This window comes from Scyliorhinus torazame, chromosome 16 (assembly GCF_047496885.1).
Source record: "Scyliorhinus torazame isolate Kashiwa2021f chromosome 16, sScyTor2.1, whole genome shotgun sequence".
Taxonomy (NCBI): domain Eukaryota; kingdom Metazoa; phylum Chordata; class Chondrichthyes; order Carcharhiniformes; family Scyliorhinidae; genus Scyliorhinus; species Scyliorhinus torazame.
Window position 1 is genome coordinate 181,939,886 of NC_092722.1, and position 19,834 is coordinate 181,959,719.

Here is a 19,834-nt window from a genome sequence, read left to right on the forward strand (position 1 = left end):
AACGCACAATACAATTTGACCGGAACAAATTTTCCTTTATCCATTTTCGTCTTCAGATCCCGCCTCATGATTCACAACTTGTTAACTAAGTGGATGCTCAAGCAACTTGCTCCTCAGCTTCAGCCAACGCCACTTTGTGACTCCATGAACAAGAGTTGAACTGGTGATTTAGGATTCACACAAATAATCAGATTGACTCATCGTCTCATTTTCCTCCTCTTCCTCAATAGAAAATCAGTGAAGACACCAGAAGGGAGGAACTGAGCGGCGGGCGGGGGGGGGGCCAGAATTAAACCCGGGTGTTTGGCACCGTGAGGCTGCAGTGCTAACCACTGTGTCACCATGCCACCCTGGAACCCCTTCCGGAATGTGCTGCTAGGACCTCTTACCTCAAGGGCTCAGTGATGGTGGGTTGCTCAGCTACATATGGCTAGGCTGCTAGAAGGAACAAGCTGATGCGGAATGATCAGATGGCCATGTCAACTAACTGTGGGAGGATTCATTGATCCATTTATGAAAATTAAATTCTGGTTTGACAAAGACCTTCCATCAGGTAAGGCCAATACGGACTTCACCTTGCTCTTATCTTACTTCTTGTGTTACAAGTATTTTTTCTTATTTCAGATTTCCAGCATCTGCAATATTGCTTTCTGCATTTCTACTTGCTTTCAGGTGACGTATCGAATGGAAATTATCTATCACAGCACCCCCTGCAGAAAGAAGTGGTACTGCAGACACTTAATATTTATTCCTTGGGAGAGTTTGATGTGCGAGTCTCCAATGGAATGCTGCATTTCCACTCAGCAATTTTAATATAGAATAGAGATGGAGTGGGCAGGATACCTTTCCCTCCAGTTGAAGGAATTGCACCACTTGTAGTTTTTTAAAAATAAATTTAGAGTACCCAATCCTTTTTTTTCCAATTAAGGGGCAATTTAGCATGGCCAATCCACCTACCCTGCACATCTTTGGGTTGTGGGGGTGAGACCTACTCGGATAGGGGGAGAATACCATTAGTGAACGGGGTGTGGGTGGCGTGACCCATTATTCTCGTGATGGGGGGCAGATTCCCCTTCTTGTCAGAAGGTGGGAGGGGGGGTCAGGATTTGCATTGTTGGGGGGAGGGGGGCTCAAAATGGCAGTCCAATACCAGGATTTTTGCATAGTTAAGGAGCGAGACCCGCACCTGGGCACCGCTCCCAGCAGCAGTGCGAACGTGCCGTGATTCTCCGGTGGCGGGAGCGAGTCTTGAACGGAGAATCCCGGCCAACGGGCCCAATACTGACAAACTTTCACAAAAATCAGTGCAGAAACTGAGGAAGGCCATTCAGCTGCTCACGCATGTTGACATTCAATGAGATTGTGGCTGATCGATACTCAACTCCAATTACGCACACTGGCTTCCATACCCTGGCCTGGCAAAAAAAATCTACTGAGTTCAGAATTAAAATTACTAATTGAGCTAGCATCTACTGCTCTTTGTGGGGGAGTTTACCACAAGATATGAGGGGCAACAGTTCCCCTTAGCTAAAGGGTCAGTCACGAGGGGACGCAAGGTCAAAGTGAGGGGCAGAAACTTTAGGTGGGATGTAAGGAAGAACTTTTTTTACCCAGAGGGTGGTGACAGTCTGGAAGGCACTGCCTGGGAGGGTGCACATCATAACATTCAAGGCTCTGGGCCAAACGCTGGCAAATGGGATTAGTTAGGTAGGTCAGGTGTTCTTCATGCGTCGGTGCAGATTTGATGGGCCGATGGGTCTCTTCTGCACTCTACTGTCTGTGATTCTGTGAATTCTATCACCCTTTGTATTCACAAGCGTTTCCTACATTCTCTCCTGACTCTCATTTTAAGATTATCTTTTTGATTCCCTCACCAGGCCAGAAATCTCTCTCTCTGGCCGTCAATTCCTATCAAAATCCTAAAACGACTCAAGCTGCATGGTATTTAAACTCTGTACCTCATTTTAAAAATTGTCACAGCTTGCTTACAACAGATTCTACAGTGACTAGACACTAGAAGGCTTACATACCTTTTTTGTGGGAAAAGTGCACAGCACAGTGGAGTGGCAAACACCAAGCTGAAGAGGGAAATAAATAAAAGCTGGTGAACAATGTTATTGTGAAACTACAGGCACGAGTTAATAGACACATTGCCTGTTCCCAAGTCTCTCCTGGTGCAGCATTTGAGAGCTTTGGCGAAGTAGCAGGCTGAAGTAACCTGAATGACAAGAGCCTGCCAGTTTCCCTTAGGTGGGGCTGCAAGTTGCTTCTACAAAATTTGAATTTATATAGCACCTATCACACAATAAAACATGGCAACGTACTTTATAAAAACGCTATCAAACAAAACGTGGGCAGCACGGTAGCACAGCGTGTAGCACAGTTGCTTCACAGCTCTAGGGTCCCAGGTTCGATACCCGGCTTGGGTCACTGTCTGTGCGGAGTCTGCACGTTCTCCCCATGTCTGCGTGGGTTTCCTCCGGGTGCTCCGGTTTCCTCCCACAAGTTCCGAAAGACGTGCTTGGTAAGTGAATTGGACATTCTGAATTCTCCCTCAGTGTACCCGAACAGGAGTGTGGCGACTAGGGAATTTTCACTAACTTCATTGCAGTGTAAATGTAAGCCTACTTGTGACAATAATGAAGATTATTATTTCCAATCAAAGAATATTCGCAATCAAAGAATTTCTATAGGCGTAAGTACTGCAGTTTTATGCACAAGTCAAGGAGACTGTCAAAATGAAAATGACGAATAACAAATCATTTGTTCTAACTACAATATGTCTTGATGGCCATGGAAGGGGAAACATTAAAGTAGGAGAGAGCAGAGGGATGCTAAGACATGGAATGCTCGATCATAAACAACGATGGAGGCAGAGTATGTACTAAAGTTGTTACTGCGCAGGAAAAAGACAGGAAGATTGCAGAGACGCGATGGGTCAATTGGCCCCCATTTTGTGCCTCAGAAGTATGATTTGCTCTGAAATGTAGTGGGTTTTTTCCCCTTTGTACCTGTGGTATACACTCGGGGGCTTCTTTTACCACCAGCTAAACAGTTTCCTTTTGGAGGGATGTGGCTTACTTTGTGTAACAACATAACAGTGCCTGTATTTAATCCTCTTTGGAATCATGCAGCTTTCAAGTATTTGATGTGTTACTGATGCTGCCTCTGGAGTGTTAATGTGTCGGTCATGCAGTTTATTGAGTGTTTAATGTGCTGCTAATGATGAAAGCATTGCATAAATATAGCACTAATACCGATTACAAGTCACTAACAAGGGCATCATTTCTGCATTGCTGTCTTCTACTTGCGAGTCAGAGAGCTCTATTTTACCAGCTCAACGCTGGTATATGATTTTTAAAAAATTAAAGTTCCATTATAAAATATTCACATTTAAACATGAGCATTTGCACAAAAATAATTGTACAGGGGAAAAGTCAAAAGAAAAATTCCCCTCGGCAGCGGATTTAATAAAATGCAAATTTCAGAGATCAGCACACAGCAAGCGTGGTGATAATTCTGAATGGAAGGAATTTTATTGGGGTTCAACTGCAGCATGAATATTAATAATAAGAGGACTGTGCATCGTAAACAGTGAAGTTGAAGTTGCTCTGTGCAATATTGATAACAAATACATTGACATGTTCACACAAAATGCCTCAAGTCCCGTAGTTTAACAAATATCCTCTTGCATTCATTAAAGTAACAGGAGAACCTGACACATGTTCGCTATACTGATTTCCCGCTATGATTTTAACCCACATGCATTTTTTACAGTAGGATTTCTGCAGTCACTGATTTTTTTTTAAACCTCAAGTTGGTATTGTCATATATTTATCTATTTTATTTCCATTTAAATTAGATGGTGTAACAGGATGCAACCAAAAATAACGACAAGGGCATGTATTTCACAAATATCATTCTCGTTATAGCTGTACAACTACAAATTCTTGCAGGACTTTTATGAGGGATATATGGATAACTCAAAAGTCTCCTCGGTGCTTATTATTAGGAGTGATGTGGAGATGCCGGCGTTGGACTGGGGTGGGCACCGTAAGAAGTCCGATGACACCAGGTGAAAGTCCAACAGGTTTGTTTCGATTCACTAGCTTTCAGAGCGCAGCTCTTTCCTCAGGTGAATCCCGAGGAAGGTGTGCTCCGAAAGCTAGTGAATCGAAACAAACCTGTTGGGCTTTAACCTGGTGTCGTCGGACTTCTTGCTATTATTAGGAGCACAGAAGTTTAAAGAAGTTTACAGAAGAAGCCGGTTTGGTCCTTTTTGTCTGCCTGGCATTCTGCTAGAGCCAGCCAAAGCCCTGATTTCTCCCCATGCACCTTTCACTGCTTATAACAAACAATTTATACACAAAACATTACGATTAGCAAACACCAAAAATAAAGTTGAAAAGCTTAAATTTTCTCATTGGGGAAGCAAACTCACCTGAGGCCCACCAGCCCGACTTGAATAGGAGCACTGAGCAATGGGAAACGCTGAAACAACAGAAAGGGAAGGGAAAATATCACATTTGAATTAAATTTGCTAATTTAGGAATTGTAATAGAGATAAAACTAGAAGCAAACCAGACACCTAACGATGTGAGGTACACTAGCACGTATACCATAAGGGTGAGGGAGTTGTCATCGACTTTTATACACTGGAAGAATAATCAGGGATGGGACGATCATCACTGTTCACCAGTTGTCCTTTGTAAGCAGTTATGTTTTTGTTACAGATAGCAACACAGGAAAATCCCGTTCCCCACTCTTCTGACAACACATCTCCTCACTCAGCCTAATTCAGTTCAATATTATGCAATGATTATGCAGAATTTGACAGTTCCACTAGCCCCAAATCAATAAAATCTTAGCATCTCCAATAAATAGTTTTTAAGCGGATTGCGTATTTCAAAGTCAGAACAATAAGACCCAATTCAGTGGATAGTTTCAAGTCAATGCCAATTCCGACAGACTACCGGAGACCTTATTGGTAGGTCAAGATCACGTAATTAGAGTTAAACTTTTTTGTTTTTGTTAAAATATTTATTGGCTTTTTGATTGCCAGTCACAGTTAATATTTGCACCTCAGGACAAGGCAGAGCCAAGATTACTCCAGCAGGTCTTTGACATGGTTTAATTATGTACATTATACCTGGTTGGGGTACTGATCCAGGAGGTCATTCAAAGGATTTAATACAGAATAATGAATCAAACCCATCTCATTGAAATCCTTTATTCCTCGGTGATCAACATCCAGGGGCAGTTGTTCAGCTTAGCAACATTGTCTGGGATGAAGGTGTGTGGTGGGTTTTGAGGGGGGCATGAAGAATCATTTCTGTAATGGACAGCTATGTCAACTGGAGCTTATAAGTGTAAGGCTTTTTATCTGACTGAGCAGTTCGTTTGAGATCAACAAAGCAGCACGGTTAAATCAGTCATTCCATGGATTAACCATGCACAAAGTAAACAACTGTGCTTCAAGAATCAATTTTAAATTGGGTGGCAGTGGTTAGCACTGCTACCCTAAAGCGCCAAGGACCCGGGTTCGATCCCAGCCCCGGGTCACTGTCCGTGTGGAGTTTGCACATTCTCCCCGTGTCTGCGTGGGTCTCACCCCCACAAACCAAAGATGTGCAGGTTAGGTGGATTAACCATGGTAAATTGCCCCTTAATTGGAAAAAAAATAATTGGGTACTCTAAATTTTAAAAAAAGAATAAAAGGAATCAATTTTAATTGTGAGGTGGCACAGAGAGGTAGTACACATTTGCTGTTTGCACATTGAGAATAATAAATGTGATAATTATTGTAAATCTACTGCAACTGAACAGCATTCAGTTCATACGTGTTTACTGTTCAATGAATGTCTGTTGGTTTTAGATGGGTGAACTAATGTACAATCTCAGTCTGAGACTGTACATTGAATCACCCATCTGAACTGATTACACGTGATACAGAATAGGAGTACAGAGACCTTGAGATCTCCCTACAGTTACCAAGATATTGACAGGAAAACTGTAGTGTAAAACAGAGGCCAGATGATTGCTCTCTCCCCCATGCCTCTCAACCCAGACCCTTAACAAGGAATAGGGACTAAAATGTCAGGGGGAGAAATGCTTTGAGCCAGTCTTTCTGCCAGCAAAAGATAACATCTAGCCTGATGAAACTGCAATGGAAGTTTCGAAGGTGAAGTCCCTATTGCAGAGAGAATGTAGTTTATCCACCTGAAAAGTAGCAGACATTCCCTTGCATGGAACATCACAGCAGATATTCCCAGAGTTGGATGTTCCAGGCATGGCCTAATGAAACTTCTCAACTTGGCGAAAACAGAGAAAAAGACAGCTGAGATATATCCTGGAACATTTACGCATGCTCAGGGGGAAAAAATGTACCACATTTTGTCGGAGCTGAAGCTCAGTAATGTGTGTTTAGTGCTGGAATTTAACAAAAAAACAATGAATTGTTGTTTCATTTATAATCTTTTTAACAGTCTGCATCAGGAGTCCACTTGGCTGATTTGGTGGCTCAGGGGCATTTACTTTTGTCTTGTTGCTATCACGGGGCATTCAATAAATTTAGTCCCATTTGAAAAAATTCTTTCACTTGTCACTTATTCAAAAATCTTACCTTTAAAAACGCTCGCTTTTCCAAAGCATTCATGATAACTGGGGGTATTGCTGAAAATCAGAACCGAGGATTATTTACAGGCAATGCATGGAATTGAAACTGCTGCATATTAATTTTAACTAGGGGGGCTGAAATCGGGATCCCAATTGGCCACAGAATCCCGCACCAAAAATGGGCTCGGTGCCGGTAGGCAGACCCATCCCAGATCTCCGATCCCACCCACCTGCCAAGGCGGACTTCCCATCCCGCACCAGCGGGAACATGCAAACAGCTCATGTACATTCATTAGAATGCGATTAACAAAGAAGAACAAAGAAAATTACAGCACAGGAACAGGCCCTTCGGCCCTCTCAGCCTGCGCCGATCCAGATCCTTTATCTAAACCGGTCTTCTATTTTCCAAAGATCTACTTCCCTCTGTTTCCCATCCGTTCATATATCTGTCTAGATGCATCTTAAATGATGCTATCGCGCCCGCCTCTACCACCTCCGCTGGCAAAGCGTTCCAGGCACCCACCACCCTCTGCGTAAAAAACTTTCCACGCACATCTCCCTTAAACTTTCCCCGTCTCACCTTGAAATCGTGACCCCTTGTAATTGACACCCCCACTCTTGGAAAAAGCTTGTTGCTATCCACCCTGTCTATACCTCTCAATTTTGTAGACCTCAATCAGGTCCACCCCCCCAACCTCCGTCTTTCCAACGAAAACAATCCTAATCTACTCAACCTTTCTTCATAGCTAGCACCCTCCATACCAGGCAACATCCTGAACGACCTCCTCTGCACCCTCTCTAAAGCATCCACATCCTTCTGGTAATGTGGCGACCAGAACTGCACACAGTATTCCAAATGTGGCCTAACCAAAGTCCTATACAACTGTAACATGACCGGCCGACTCTTGTACTCAATACCCTGTCCGATGAAGGCAAGCATGCTGTATGCCTTCTTGACCACTCTATCGACCTGCATTGCCACCTTCAGGGTACAATTGTCCTGAACTCCCAGGTCTCTCTGTCCATCAATTTTCCCCAGGACTCTTCCATTGACCGTATAGTCCGCTCTGGAATAAGATCTTCCAAAATGCATCACTTCGCATTTGCCTGGATTGAACTCCATCTGCCATTTCTCTGCCCAACTCTCCAGTCTATCTATATTTTGCTGTATTCTCTGACAGTCCTCCTAGCTATCTGCAACTCCACCAATCTTACTATCATCTGGAAGCCTGAATCTCCAACCCCCTATTATGCTTTGCACCCCCACCCCAGTAGGAACTCCACCGGGTGGCCTTTGGTGATGGTCTTGGCAAACAATGCCCTGGCACGATGGACCTAAAAAGTGGGGCCATGTAGGTAAGTCCACTGCGCTTATGCTCCTCTGCTACTGCCAGGCTGCAGAGGAAGGGCCCCCAAGGGTTCTGGGGGTTGTGTGGACTCAGGCTGGGGGTAAGGGATGGATCTTGGGATTCTCCCCTGGATGGGGGTTCTGTGACTGGACTGCTTCTTCTAGCCCTGGGCAACCTGAAGATCACTTTAGGCATGGTAATCTCATGCAGCCCTCTGTTCAAAATTCCTTGTCCATGAACTATGTAAATTCTGAAGTGGCCTTCTCACTTTGAGCTATTCTGCCTGACAGCTGATAAGATCAGAAGTTCGCTGAAGATACAAGCCAGGAAGCCTCAATTACTATCCCTTCCCTTACATCTGCTCACTCAGTCCCAGGCTTTTAATACTGCAGCTGTTTGAAGCACCTGCCCCTTCCTAGAAAACTCGCAATACTTGAAAAGCTTTGAAATTCCCCGAGATCCTTTGAAATGGCTCCCCCCTCCCTGGGGAAGGGGGTCCCCCCTGAGCACTGGATCCGGATCTCGCCAATGGGAGCGGGCCCGCTGAGATCGGAAACTGATCCAGCGCCCGGCGTGGTTGCCGATTTCGGCCTCTCCCACTATCTAACTGGCCGGCTCGTTTTCACGTCTGGCGTGTCCAACAGATACCCGAGGATGAGCCAAAGGGTTCAGGCCAGGGGTGCTGCCAAAAAAAATCAAGGACAAGCCCAGGTTTCCCTTCCACAACTTTTACCCAAGACACAAACAGAGTAATATAACTCCTAATTATAGTTTGTGAACTGTAGTTCAGCTACTCTAATGTATCAAGTCTTGCTTGTGCTGAATAATGGTTAATCACTGCTATCGATATGGGTCAATGTCGAATCATTGGCTATTAATGTTTATCAAAAGCAAAACCTAACACAGAATGACAATCAGCTTGTCAGTTCAGATTTTACTTCGATTTACATTCGAAACCAATAAACGTGAGACATGCAGACGGACTTACGAGTGGGACTGAGAATTCTTCTTTAAAGCAATATTACCTTTGATTTAAAACAAATAAATATAACATTGACACAAACCTAAAAAAAGGAGGCAGCAAGGTCATTGCTGTGGTGGTGGAGATCTGTAAACCGATTAAACATTTTTGTTTCAGTAAGAAACAATAGTGCAAAGTAGTCAGATAAAATGAGAGAATGAGCTGAACCAGGTGTTGTGGAAGTGCAAGTGCTGAGTGAGGAACACTGTATACTCAAGGTATTTTAAAGGTGCTGCCAGGTAAAGTGCTGAACCCATGGTCAGGATACATTAATAGGCGTCAGTATTAACACTTCTAAAATCACCGTGGGTACTTTGTGTATTGTGTGGTAATAATGCAAGACTTGTTTCTTCCATTGATCTAGCGACAGAGTACACTAGTATATGAACCCAATATCACTCTGAGTAAGGGTTTTCTGGCACATTGCCGAAATGCAAGTTTCTGACACTGGCTTGTTCATTAAACAATGCAACAAGTCCAGGGTCAACCTGAAATGTTAGCTGCTCCTCTCTCTACCTGCTGAATATCTGCAGCGTATTCAGTTTTTATTTTGGATTTCCAACACCTGGAGTAGTCTGTTGTAATATTACTGATGATTTTTGTGGAGCTGCAATGACTCAATGGCCATTACAAAATGGCAGGAGAGATCCGATTCTGCAATTTTCCTGGAGTCAGGCCAACTTCACCATGTCTCATGGTTCATGGCCCCTCGGAGAAGTCGTGAACCATAGTTTGGATTTGGAAATCTTTTGAAAGATGACCCCTCCATTCCAACTATGCACCCCCCTCACCCCCCCCCCCCCCATATATTCCCCCTGCCAATGAATGACTCCCCCACCCACCTCCATGGCCCCTTATAACACCCACGCCAACCTATAGCCCTTTCATGCCCATTCATCCAGGATACACTGTATAGAACCAATCGGCCATACAGTAACAATGGCATGCGTGGAACTGTTCAGAAAAAAGAAACACACATTTTCCTTTTGAAAACATTGTTGTTCCCTCAACCCTATAAAGGTCAATCAGACAGACTAATAAATAACAGATACTTCCAACACTTCATACCTCTTAATTATTTGCAAATAAAAATTGAGACATTGACAATAGAGATCACAGAAAGAACTTATTACAACCATTTAAAGATGACAATCAAAGAAAGTCAACTGTTCCCTTCAGTTGTTAAAACACTTAGTGGGATAACCGTTTCGGATTCTGGGCTCTTAGCAAAACATGCATAATGAGGACAGGAGTAATAAAGCCTTTTGGTATAATGGGATGACCTGGGGGCAGTAAGGGGTCATGGGGTTGAGTGGGAAAGTGTTGGGACAAGTTGACATGGAGGTGGCATGGGGAGAGCGCAGGGGGTTGAGGATGAGAGGGACAAGGTCGAGTGGGCTTAACAGCCTTTCTTCCAACTTTAACCACCCCGCTGCCTCTGTGGCCGTCTGCGCTCTGCCTCCAGGGTCAATGGGCCGACTCCATCCTATACCCACTTTTCCAGAGTGAAGATCACGATATTTGAGGACCTTTTTACCAAGGTGGGTCCAGCGAATCAGAAAATTTCCCAACTCAAACTGTCCAGCTTGGTAATGCAAATTTGGCCCAAACCAAATGGTAACTACAAAATTTGTCACCACAGTGATAACAGGTAGACCACAAAATTCCACTCTCAAATCCAAGCGGAAAGCTTGCAACACACTGGTGCAACACAACACCATCCTGATCCCTCCAGCATTTCAGATCAGAATATCAATTGTTCATAATTGTGAGGCATATTTTCTGCCTCTTATTTTGAAACACCACTTGGATCATTTAGTATCCGCTTATCATAAATAAAACCATTCTGTAATCCCAAAGAGAGTATTAAACTGAATCTTCGTAAAAAGGTGGCAATATGCCAACCATGGCTACAGCCTATGACAATGTATTACAATCTTCCGATGTTTTTGTCTAATATTATTAGCTTTGCTATGCACTTTAAACAGCCACCAAAAGTTGCATGGGTGCGTCTATATCCTTATGAGAAAAATGGAAGAGGGAAATACTGCAGCTGCTGTGCCTCTAAATCTTAAGAAATGTTGGGGAATAAATTGTCACAAAGCAAAAAATCTAGTATGAGCTGGAATCTCACTCCCCTGGCTTTCAAATCTCAGTTTATTTGGATCGAGGGCAACAACCAACATTCTCACCTATCCCATGATGATTCTGTGGAACCAGCTCTCACTGACTTTTTAAATTATAAACTGGTCACTGAAAATTATGATTAAATGACTGCCTGGCTTGATTCTGTGACTAAGTGTTTCCAGCGAGGAGTGCCACTGTGATGATAATAATAATCTTTATTATTGTCACAAGTAGGCTTACATTAACACTGCAATGATGTTACTGTGAAAAGCCCCAATTCGCCACATTCCGGCACCTGTTTGGGTACACAGAGAGAATTCAGAATGTCCAATTCATCTAACAAGCAATTCTTTCGGGACTTGTGGGAGGAAACCCACGCAGACACAGGGAGAACGTGCAGACTCCGCACAGACAGTGACCCGAGTCGGGAATTGAACCCAGGACACTGACGCTGTGAAGCAGTGCTAACTAAACACTGTGCTACCGTGCCGCCCATGATCACAGGTCAGCAGTTCGGAGGACTACAACTGTAAGTTTCTGCCCTTTTAAATTAATCCATGGGATGTGGGCTTCACTGGCTAGGACAGCATTTATTGCCCATCCATAATGGCCCTTGAGAAGGTGGTAGTGAGCTGCCTTCTTGAACTGCTGTAGTCTATGTGGGGAGGGTTAGGGAGGGAGCTCCAGGATTTTGACCTAACGACAGTGAAGGAACAGCGATTATTTCTGAGTCAGGATGGTGAGTGACTTGGAGGGGATCTTGCAGGTGGTGATTGTGGTGACCTACCAGAGCCGAGCTTTAAGGCCGATTAAATTGGATGTCCCAAATTAAAGAATTACAGTCAAATCTCAGGCAGGCTGTTGGGATTCAGACTTGACCAAAGTCAAATACACAACCAACATAAAAACTGCCAGAACATGTCTGGGCCTGCTGTGTCAGTCACCCTTCAAGGAGATCATCATACGCTATTGATATTCAAGCCCACACCACTAGAAATGTGACACCTGAGGCGGGTGCAGGTGTCCTGAGACCACTTCCCGAGGCATTATTGGGAGAAAGCCAGATAAAATGGCAAAAGGGCGCGAAGGAAGGGGGATAAAAACAGGCACCCGAGGCACATCAGCAGCGAAGATTCGACGTGGGAGGTGACCTTGACCAGCGAAGACCAGATCAGACAATGAAGGAAGAAAGGAAGGAACTGCCAGTGAGAACCACCTTCGTAAAGACGGACCAGGGGAACACAGTGATCTAATCCTTAGCCCTACCAAGCCACCTTTGCGGGTAGTATAAACTGATCTTGGGTACCTCTAGAGTATATTTTGTGGGTAATTTACGGGTTAATTGTGTTAAATAAATATTGTTGAACTTGAATTTGTAGTATGTTCTCATTATTAAAGACACCTAGGTGAAACTTTGAGTAAATAAACTGGTCAAAAGTATCTGAGGTTTTACAGATACAACATGGTGTTCCTAGGATCTGCCGCCTTTGTCCTTCTAGATGGTAGTGGCCATGGGTTTGGAAGGCGCTGTCGAAGGAACGTTGGCGAGTTCCTGTAGTGCATCTTGTAGATGGTTCACACTTCTGCTACTGTGATCAGTGGTAGAGGGAGTTAATGTTTGTAGCTGGAGTGCCAATCAAATGGGCTGCATTGTCCTGGATGGTGTCGAGCTTCTTGAATGTTGTTGGAGCTGCACACATCCAGAGAGAAGGTCACAGAATCCCTACAGTGCAGAAGGAGGCCATTCAGCGCATCGAGTCTGCACTGACCCTCCGAAAAGGCATCCCACCAAGCCCAGTCCCCGCGACCCCGCCCACACACCTTTGGACACCAAGGGGCAATTTTATCATGGTCAATCTACCTAACCTGCACATCTTTGGATTGTGGAAGGAAATCGGAACACCCGGAAGAAACCCATGCAGACAGGGGGAGAAAGTGCAAACTCCACACAGTCACCCAAGGTCATAATTAAATCCGGGTGCCTGGCGCTGTGAGGCAGCAATGCTAATTAACACTGTGACACGGTGCCACCGAAGGCTACTCTCTTGCGGTAGGTATCCCAGTGGCAGGCCAGGCAAGGCATCCAAAATGCAGTAGTCTTCTGCGGGACTGGGAGATCTGCCAGAAGCTACTGGCAAGTTGCCCCCATGCAAAACACGCCACAGGGGGAGGGGATCCCGCCATTGACTTTAACAGAAGGGCAAGGACGGGTTGCGTTCCCTGGGAACTCCTGATCATCAAATCACACATTGTTTTCGTGCAATTTGGTCAATGGCATCAATCTTACAGGATTGCTTTGGAACTTGTTCAAACATCACCCCTAATCCCAGGAGCTGGGTTTTCTCCACTCGTCGTGAATTAATGAAATATGAACGTCAGCAGAGTCCCATGGACAAAGTGTTAGGATTTGTGGAGTATTGCTATGGGATGGATTAGTAAACCTCATGCGGTCTCCACACGGGGCGGCACGCTAGCACAGTGGTTAGCACTGTAACTTCACAGCCAGGGTCCCAGGTTCGATTCCCGGCTTGGGTCACTGTCTTTCAAAGAATTTACGGTGCAGGAGGAGGCCATTCGGCCCATCGAGTCTGCACCTGCTCTTGGGAAGAGCACCCTACTCCAGCCCACACCTCCACCCTATCCCCATAACCATACCCAACACTAAGGGCAATTTTGGACACGAAGAGCAATTTAGCATGGCCAACCCACCTAATCTTACAATCCTTGGACTGTGGGAGGAAACCGGAGCACCTGGAGGAAACCCACGCACACAGGGGGAGAACGTGCAGTCTCCGCACAGACAGTGACCCAAGCCAGGAATCGAACCTGGGACCCTGGAGCGGTGAAGCAATTGTGCTATCCACTATGCTACCGTGCTGCCCTGGTCTGCGCGGAGTCCGCATGTTCTCCCAGTGTCTGCGTGGGTTTCCTCTGGGTGCTCCGGTTTCCTGCCACAAGTCCCGAAAGACGTGCTGTTAGATGATCTGGACATTCTGAATTCTCCCTCTGTGTACCCGAACAGGCCCTTTGAGTGTGGCGACTAGGGGTTTTTCCACAGTAACTTCATTGCAATGTTAATGTAAGCCTACTTGTGACAATAAAAGATTATTACGTGGTCCTCACATGATCGCAAAGGAATCGCTAACTTCGAGGAAGCTGGGCTGGATCTGTGGGTTAAATCAGGACAAGTGGAAGACCTTTACAGAAAGGTGATGGGCTTATACCGATCAAGTGTAAATACGCTGTAGATTTTATGACCTATTCAGCAAATAAGAAAAACCTGGTGACATTTTCAAGGAAGGCTGCAGGCTGTTTTTTCAAATGTACAGAATTTATTGCGAAACAAGTTTATCAGTCAAGCTTCCCTGTCTTATAAAAACGTCTGCTGCATCAAATAAACAGTGGATGGATCACATCTGCATTAGGTGCGGGGGCTAATTCCAGCTTGACTGCATTATCAGTGTCAGAATAGCAGCATGCTGCATTATCCCCTTTACTTACATTTTCCATGAGGTGAGCTGTGACTGAAAGACATCAGAGTGCCAAGGGCCACTTTAAGGTTGGCTGACTCACTAAGAGATATGATATATAGTGCTAACCCTGGACAAAATTTACTTGTTCACATTGCACAGTTCTCTTTTGGTGTCTGCGATATTCAACCTATGGAGATTGGGGACGGGATGTTCAACTGATACACCGTGGGGGGCACGGTGGCCAGCACTGCTGCCTCACAGCTCCAGGGACCCGGGTTCAATTTTGGCCTTGGGTGTCGGTGTGGAGTTTGCACTTTCTCTCTGTGTTTGCGTGGGTTTCCTCCGGGTGCTCTGGTTTGCTCCCACAGTCCAAAGATGTGCAGGGCAGGTTAGGTGGTGTAACTGAGTTACAGGGATAAGGTGGAGGAGTGGGCTTAAGTAGGGTGCTCCTTCCAAGGCCGCTGCAGCCTCGATGAGCCCAATGGCCTCCTTCTGCACTGTAAATTCTATGAAATGTTTTAATTGCAAATGGATTATTTAATTGTTCACACTGAGGGAAGTTTCCCAGGAGGTTTTGACAAGTATCCAAGTTAAATAGAAATTTTAATACTTGAAGAACTATCAACTCCCCAACCCCTTACTATCCTTCTCAGTTGCGCTTAGGCACTCTGCGGAGACCTTGGTTGATTTTGTCAGTGCCACTCCAGGTTGATCCGGCAGCAGACGTTCCAGAATGCCAACCCAAACTGTCAAGAAACAGGAAATTAAACTCATTGCCGCCATTGCTGATGCAGGAAATAGATAAAATATCACACGGGTGTAACAGGAACTGACCATCTGGAATTGAAACTAAAAGTGCAATGCTGGGGCAGAATAGAGACAGGTTTATTCTGCATTCAGTCAGGCGATACATGAAGGAAGTGCGTTGGATGCTGCTACTAGTTGACCAAAACCCCAAACTGCTCATTTTCTAGTCTTAATCTGATCGTGGCGTAACTATGCTATAAAGGTTTGTGGTAAGACAAGGCCTAAGAACCCGGATCCTACTGCGCCCCTTCCCATCCCACTTTACAGATGAAAATATGCGCTGAAAAATCCACTGTGACATGTAACCTGCTTATGCTGGTTTCGTGTTTGGGGGTGTGCTGCATGCCAAACTGGTTTGAGTGCCTGGGTCTAACAGGATGCAAAACGCAGACCAGCATGGAGTCCAATTTCAATGCAAATCCTGGGCCTAATTTTGGTTTCAGTCCCCGCTCCCGTATTTGACACTGACCAACCGCATTGCAGTCAATTTTCCAGAGCCTAAAGCACCTAACGCAGTGTTCCTCAAAGCTGGAGCTTGCAATAAAAACATGGGGAAAAGCGTCTGGGTTATCTCAATGCAGGGCCATGGGAGAACCCTGCAGAGGGTGCTTCCCCCCCCTCCAGTCACACCCGCTCAGGAATCAATCCCCAAAACATTAAGCGTCACAATCTTCAATTTCAAGTAAGGGAAGAGCAACAGCCTTCACAATTGAGTCCTGACTTACCCATGGCCGGTATTGCCATGCCAATTCGAGACACCACCACCTGGAAAATGGCCTGCTGTGCTGCCTTGGGCGACTCCCCGAGTCGATTTCCATTGATATCTGTGACTGGAATCCCAAACTTAAGTTCTCTGCAAAAGAAAAAGATAATAAAGGAATAAGGTGCAAGACGTTTTTTATTGAGTGGCAGCACACATCTATATTCGCCACGCCTAAGCAACAGTGAAGCAATGTGTTCGGAAACATAAATGTCCCGATGCAGCAGGCACTGGATTTCATCTCACGGAGGATAAATTTGTATTCAAAAGATGGCAAATTCATACTTGGCAGAGTTATCAAACCAGATTTGCCCTCAAATGGAAAGAACAGCTGGCATTTACATAGCACCTTTCCTAACCTCTCAACATCCAAGAGCGTTTTTCAGCGAAGGAAAGTACTTTTGAAGTGTAATCACTGATTTCGGAAACATGGCTGCCAAAAACGAGAAGATCGACCAGATCATCGGCTTATATGATTGGTTGAAGGGTAAATGTTGGCTGGTTCAGTTCCCCTGCTCTTCTTCAAATAATGCCACCCGAGTGGACAGACAGGACCTCAGTTTAACATCTCATCCGACGGACAGCATTTCTACGGTGCAGCACTCCCTCATACTGTCAGCTCAGACGGTGTGCACAATGCACAATGAGCTTCTGACTCGTATGTGAAAGTGCTACGACAGAGGTAAGACAAATAACTTTAATCAACAACCCAATTCACCCAGAGCTACCGATCAATTCTACTCTTATTACAAAAAACAACCTCGACACAATTTGTGTGGAGTAAAAAAATAAACTTGGGAAGTAGATTGGGTGGAGTTACAAAGTATAGCGAGAGATAATCTCACTAAGAAGCTGAATTAACACACATCTGCCACTGAAGGTGGGTAGAAATAATGGGTGGGATTCTCCATTGGCCGACACCGGAGTCGGAAAACGCGATTGAGTGGAGAATCTCGTGTGAGGCGAAAATCGTGGCTGGCGCCCATCGCGCGACAGAATGCCATGTGCTCCAGTGCCTCGACAGCGGCATCAATGCCTTCTATTATTCGAGTGCAGTAAACACTATTGGCATACCATTAATGGGGACACGGTATTCTCCGGGGCCCTAGGGATGCTCCACCTCCGCCAGGAGGAATTACTGACCCTCTCACAGGCATTGCACTCCTCCATAGGTATAAGACCCATACAGTTATCAAACCCCCCTCCTTCAAGCCACACTTAAGGGGAACCCCTCAATGGGAGTGCCCCAGACGGTCCACCCCTGACAGTGCCAACCTGGAACTGCCAAGTTGGCACTCCAGGGGGCAGTGCCCCAGGCGATATTTTCCTGTGCGCCCCCAACGTGGTCATAATGGCTGGTTTTCGTTTATGAAAATCGCGCTGGCATGAAGCCATGCCGGTTGGGTGAGGCAATACATTGAGGGTGAAAGTAGCGGCGTTAAGTCCACTAATATTGTAATACATTGTAATGTATGTAAATCAGGCTTGCGCACGTGCTGGGTGTCACCCTGATCACGTCATCAGATGGGGTGGGATGGATCGCGTTAGAAATCTCGCCGGTGTAAATCCCGTTTTTGGCCTCTCACAAGATTTAGTGGCCCTTACGGTATTTTCTCCCATGGCTAGCACTGCCGCCAAATCGTGGCCATGATGTTTTGATGAAAACTGAGTCCTGACTCAATCAAGGGCAAGACTGGCGGCTAAACATTCTTGAGCACAAGGTGTTCAGAAAAGATAGGAAAGGAAGGAAAGGAGAAGGGGTGGTGGTATTGATAAAGGAGAGCACTGCAGTGCTGTAGAAAGAGGATGTCCCAGAGGGTTCAGGGATAGAATAAATTTGTCTGGGGCTAAGGAACAAAAAGGGTGCAATTACATTGCTCAGCGTGATCTATAGAACACCAATTAGAGAAGAATGTACACAAACAAATTTGCAGGGTAATTACAGAGAGATGCAAACATTATAGAGTAGTTATAACGGGGGATGTAGACTGGGACACTGGTAGTGTAAAGGGTGGAGAGTAGCAAAAGGTCCTAGATTGTGTTCAGGAAAATTGTCTACAGCAGTAGGTGTCCAGTCCAATTGGAAATGAGGCACTGTTGGACCTAGCTCTTGGAAAAGAGGTGGGCCAGGTAGATCAAGTGTTAGTAAGGGAACATTTAGATGACAGCGATCATTGTATCGTAAGGTTTATGATGATGATAGAAGAGGCAATCCAGAGTAAGCATAATTAACTGGGGAGAGCCGACTTCAAAGGGGAAAGAATGGAGCTGGGTCGGTTCAACTGGAACAAAAGGATGGCGGGAACAACTGTAGCTGAACAATGGGCTACCTTAAAACAGAAATAGTCTGGACAGAGTCAAAGTATATTTCCTTAAAAGGGAAAGGTAGGGCAAACAAATCCAGAGTTCACTGGATGAAAAAGGAGATAAAAATTAAGAAAAGGTGTGCTTATGACAGGTGTTAAGTAGAAAATACAATTGAGAACCAAGAGGAATTATGAGAAAAGACTTGCAGCCAATATAAAGGGGAATCCCAAAGTCCTCTAAAGACATATAAATAGTAAACGGGTGGGAAAATAAGGAGTAGGGCCCATTAGGATCCTAAAAGGGATTTTATGCATGGAGGCTGAAGTATTAAATGAATACTTTGCATCCATCTTTACCAAGGAGGTAGATGTTACCCAGAGCATGGTGACAGATGAGGAAACGGTCACTGGAAAGGTTCAAAATTGATAAGGAGGAAGTGTTGAATAGACTGTTACTACTGAAAATTGACAAGGCACCAGGACCAGATGAGATGCATCCAAGGATATTGAAGGAAGTGAGAATGGATATTGCAGGGGAGCTGGCCATAATCTTCCAGTCATCTCTAGAATCAGGGGAGATGTCAGAGGACTGGAAAATTGCAACAAAAAAAAAAAAAAAAAAGGTCTGTCAGGATAGCCCCAGCAATTACAGGCCAGTCAGTTTAACATCAGTGGTGGGCAAGCTTCTGGAGACAATTATTTCAGATAGAATCAGTAGTCACATGGAAAAATGTGGGTTGATTAGGAGCAGCCAGCATGGATTTCTAAAGGATAAATATTGTTTAACTGACTTGGAGGATTTTGAGGAGGTAACAGAAAGGATCGATAAGGGTAATGCTGTTGATGTGGTGTACATGGACTTTCAGAAGGCATTTGATACAGTGCCACACAACAGCCTTGTGAGAAAAGTTATAGTTCATGGAATAAAAGGGATATTAATAATAATTAATAATTTCTATTGTCACAAGTAGGTTTACATTAATACTGCAATGAAGTTATTGTGAAAAGATATAAAATTGACTGAATAATAGAAAGCGGAGAGTAACGGTCAATAGATACATTTTGACTGGAGGAAGATCTGTAGTGGTGTTCCCAAGAGGTCGATGTTGGGACCATTGCTTTTCCCGATATCTATTCATGATCTAGATCTTGGTGTGCAGGGGACAATTTCAAAATTTGCAGATGATACAAAACTTAGAATTATTGTAAACTGAGAAGAGAATAGTGCAGAACTTCAAAAGGACGTAGACAAATTGGTGGAATGGGCAGATGGTGGCAAATGAAGTTCAATGCGGAGAAGTATGAGGTGATACATGTTGGTAGGAAGAACATAGAGAGACAACATAAAATGAAGTGTAAAATTCTTAAAAGAGGTG

General features: G+C 44.7%; 1 protein-coding gene across 4 annotated transcripts in view; it reads right to left on the reverse strand.

The window, feature by feature from the left end:
- The window catches only part of LOC140393268 (sideroflexin-3-like), an 85,726-nt gene that overhangs the window by 9,198 nt on the left and 56,694 nt on the right, over positions 1-19,834 (reverse strand). For all 4 annotated transcript variants that reach the window (XM_072479553.1, XM_072479554.1, XM_072479555.1 and 1 more), the window contains 4 exons: positions 16,118-16,245; positions 6,623-6,672; positions 4,442-4,491; positions 2,031-2,078 (listed from right to left, as the gene is read on the reverse strand). In XM_072479553.1, coding sequence (XP_072335654.1) covers positions 2,031-2,078; positions 4,442-4,491; positions 6,623-6,672; positions 16,118-16,245 — 276 coding nt within the window. The remainder of the gene's footprint in view (positions 1-2,030; positions 2,079-4,441; positions 4,492-6,622; positions 6,673-16,117; positions 16,246-19,834) is intronic.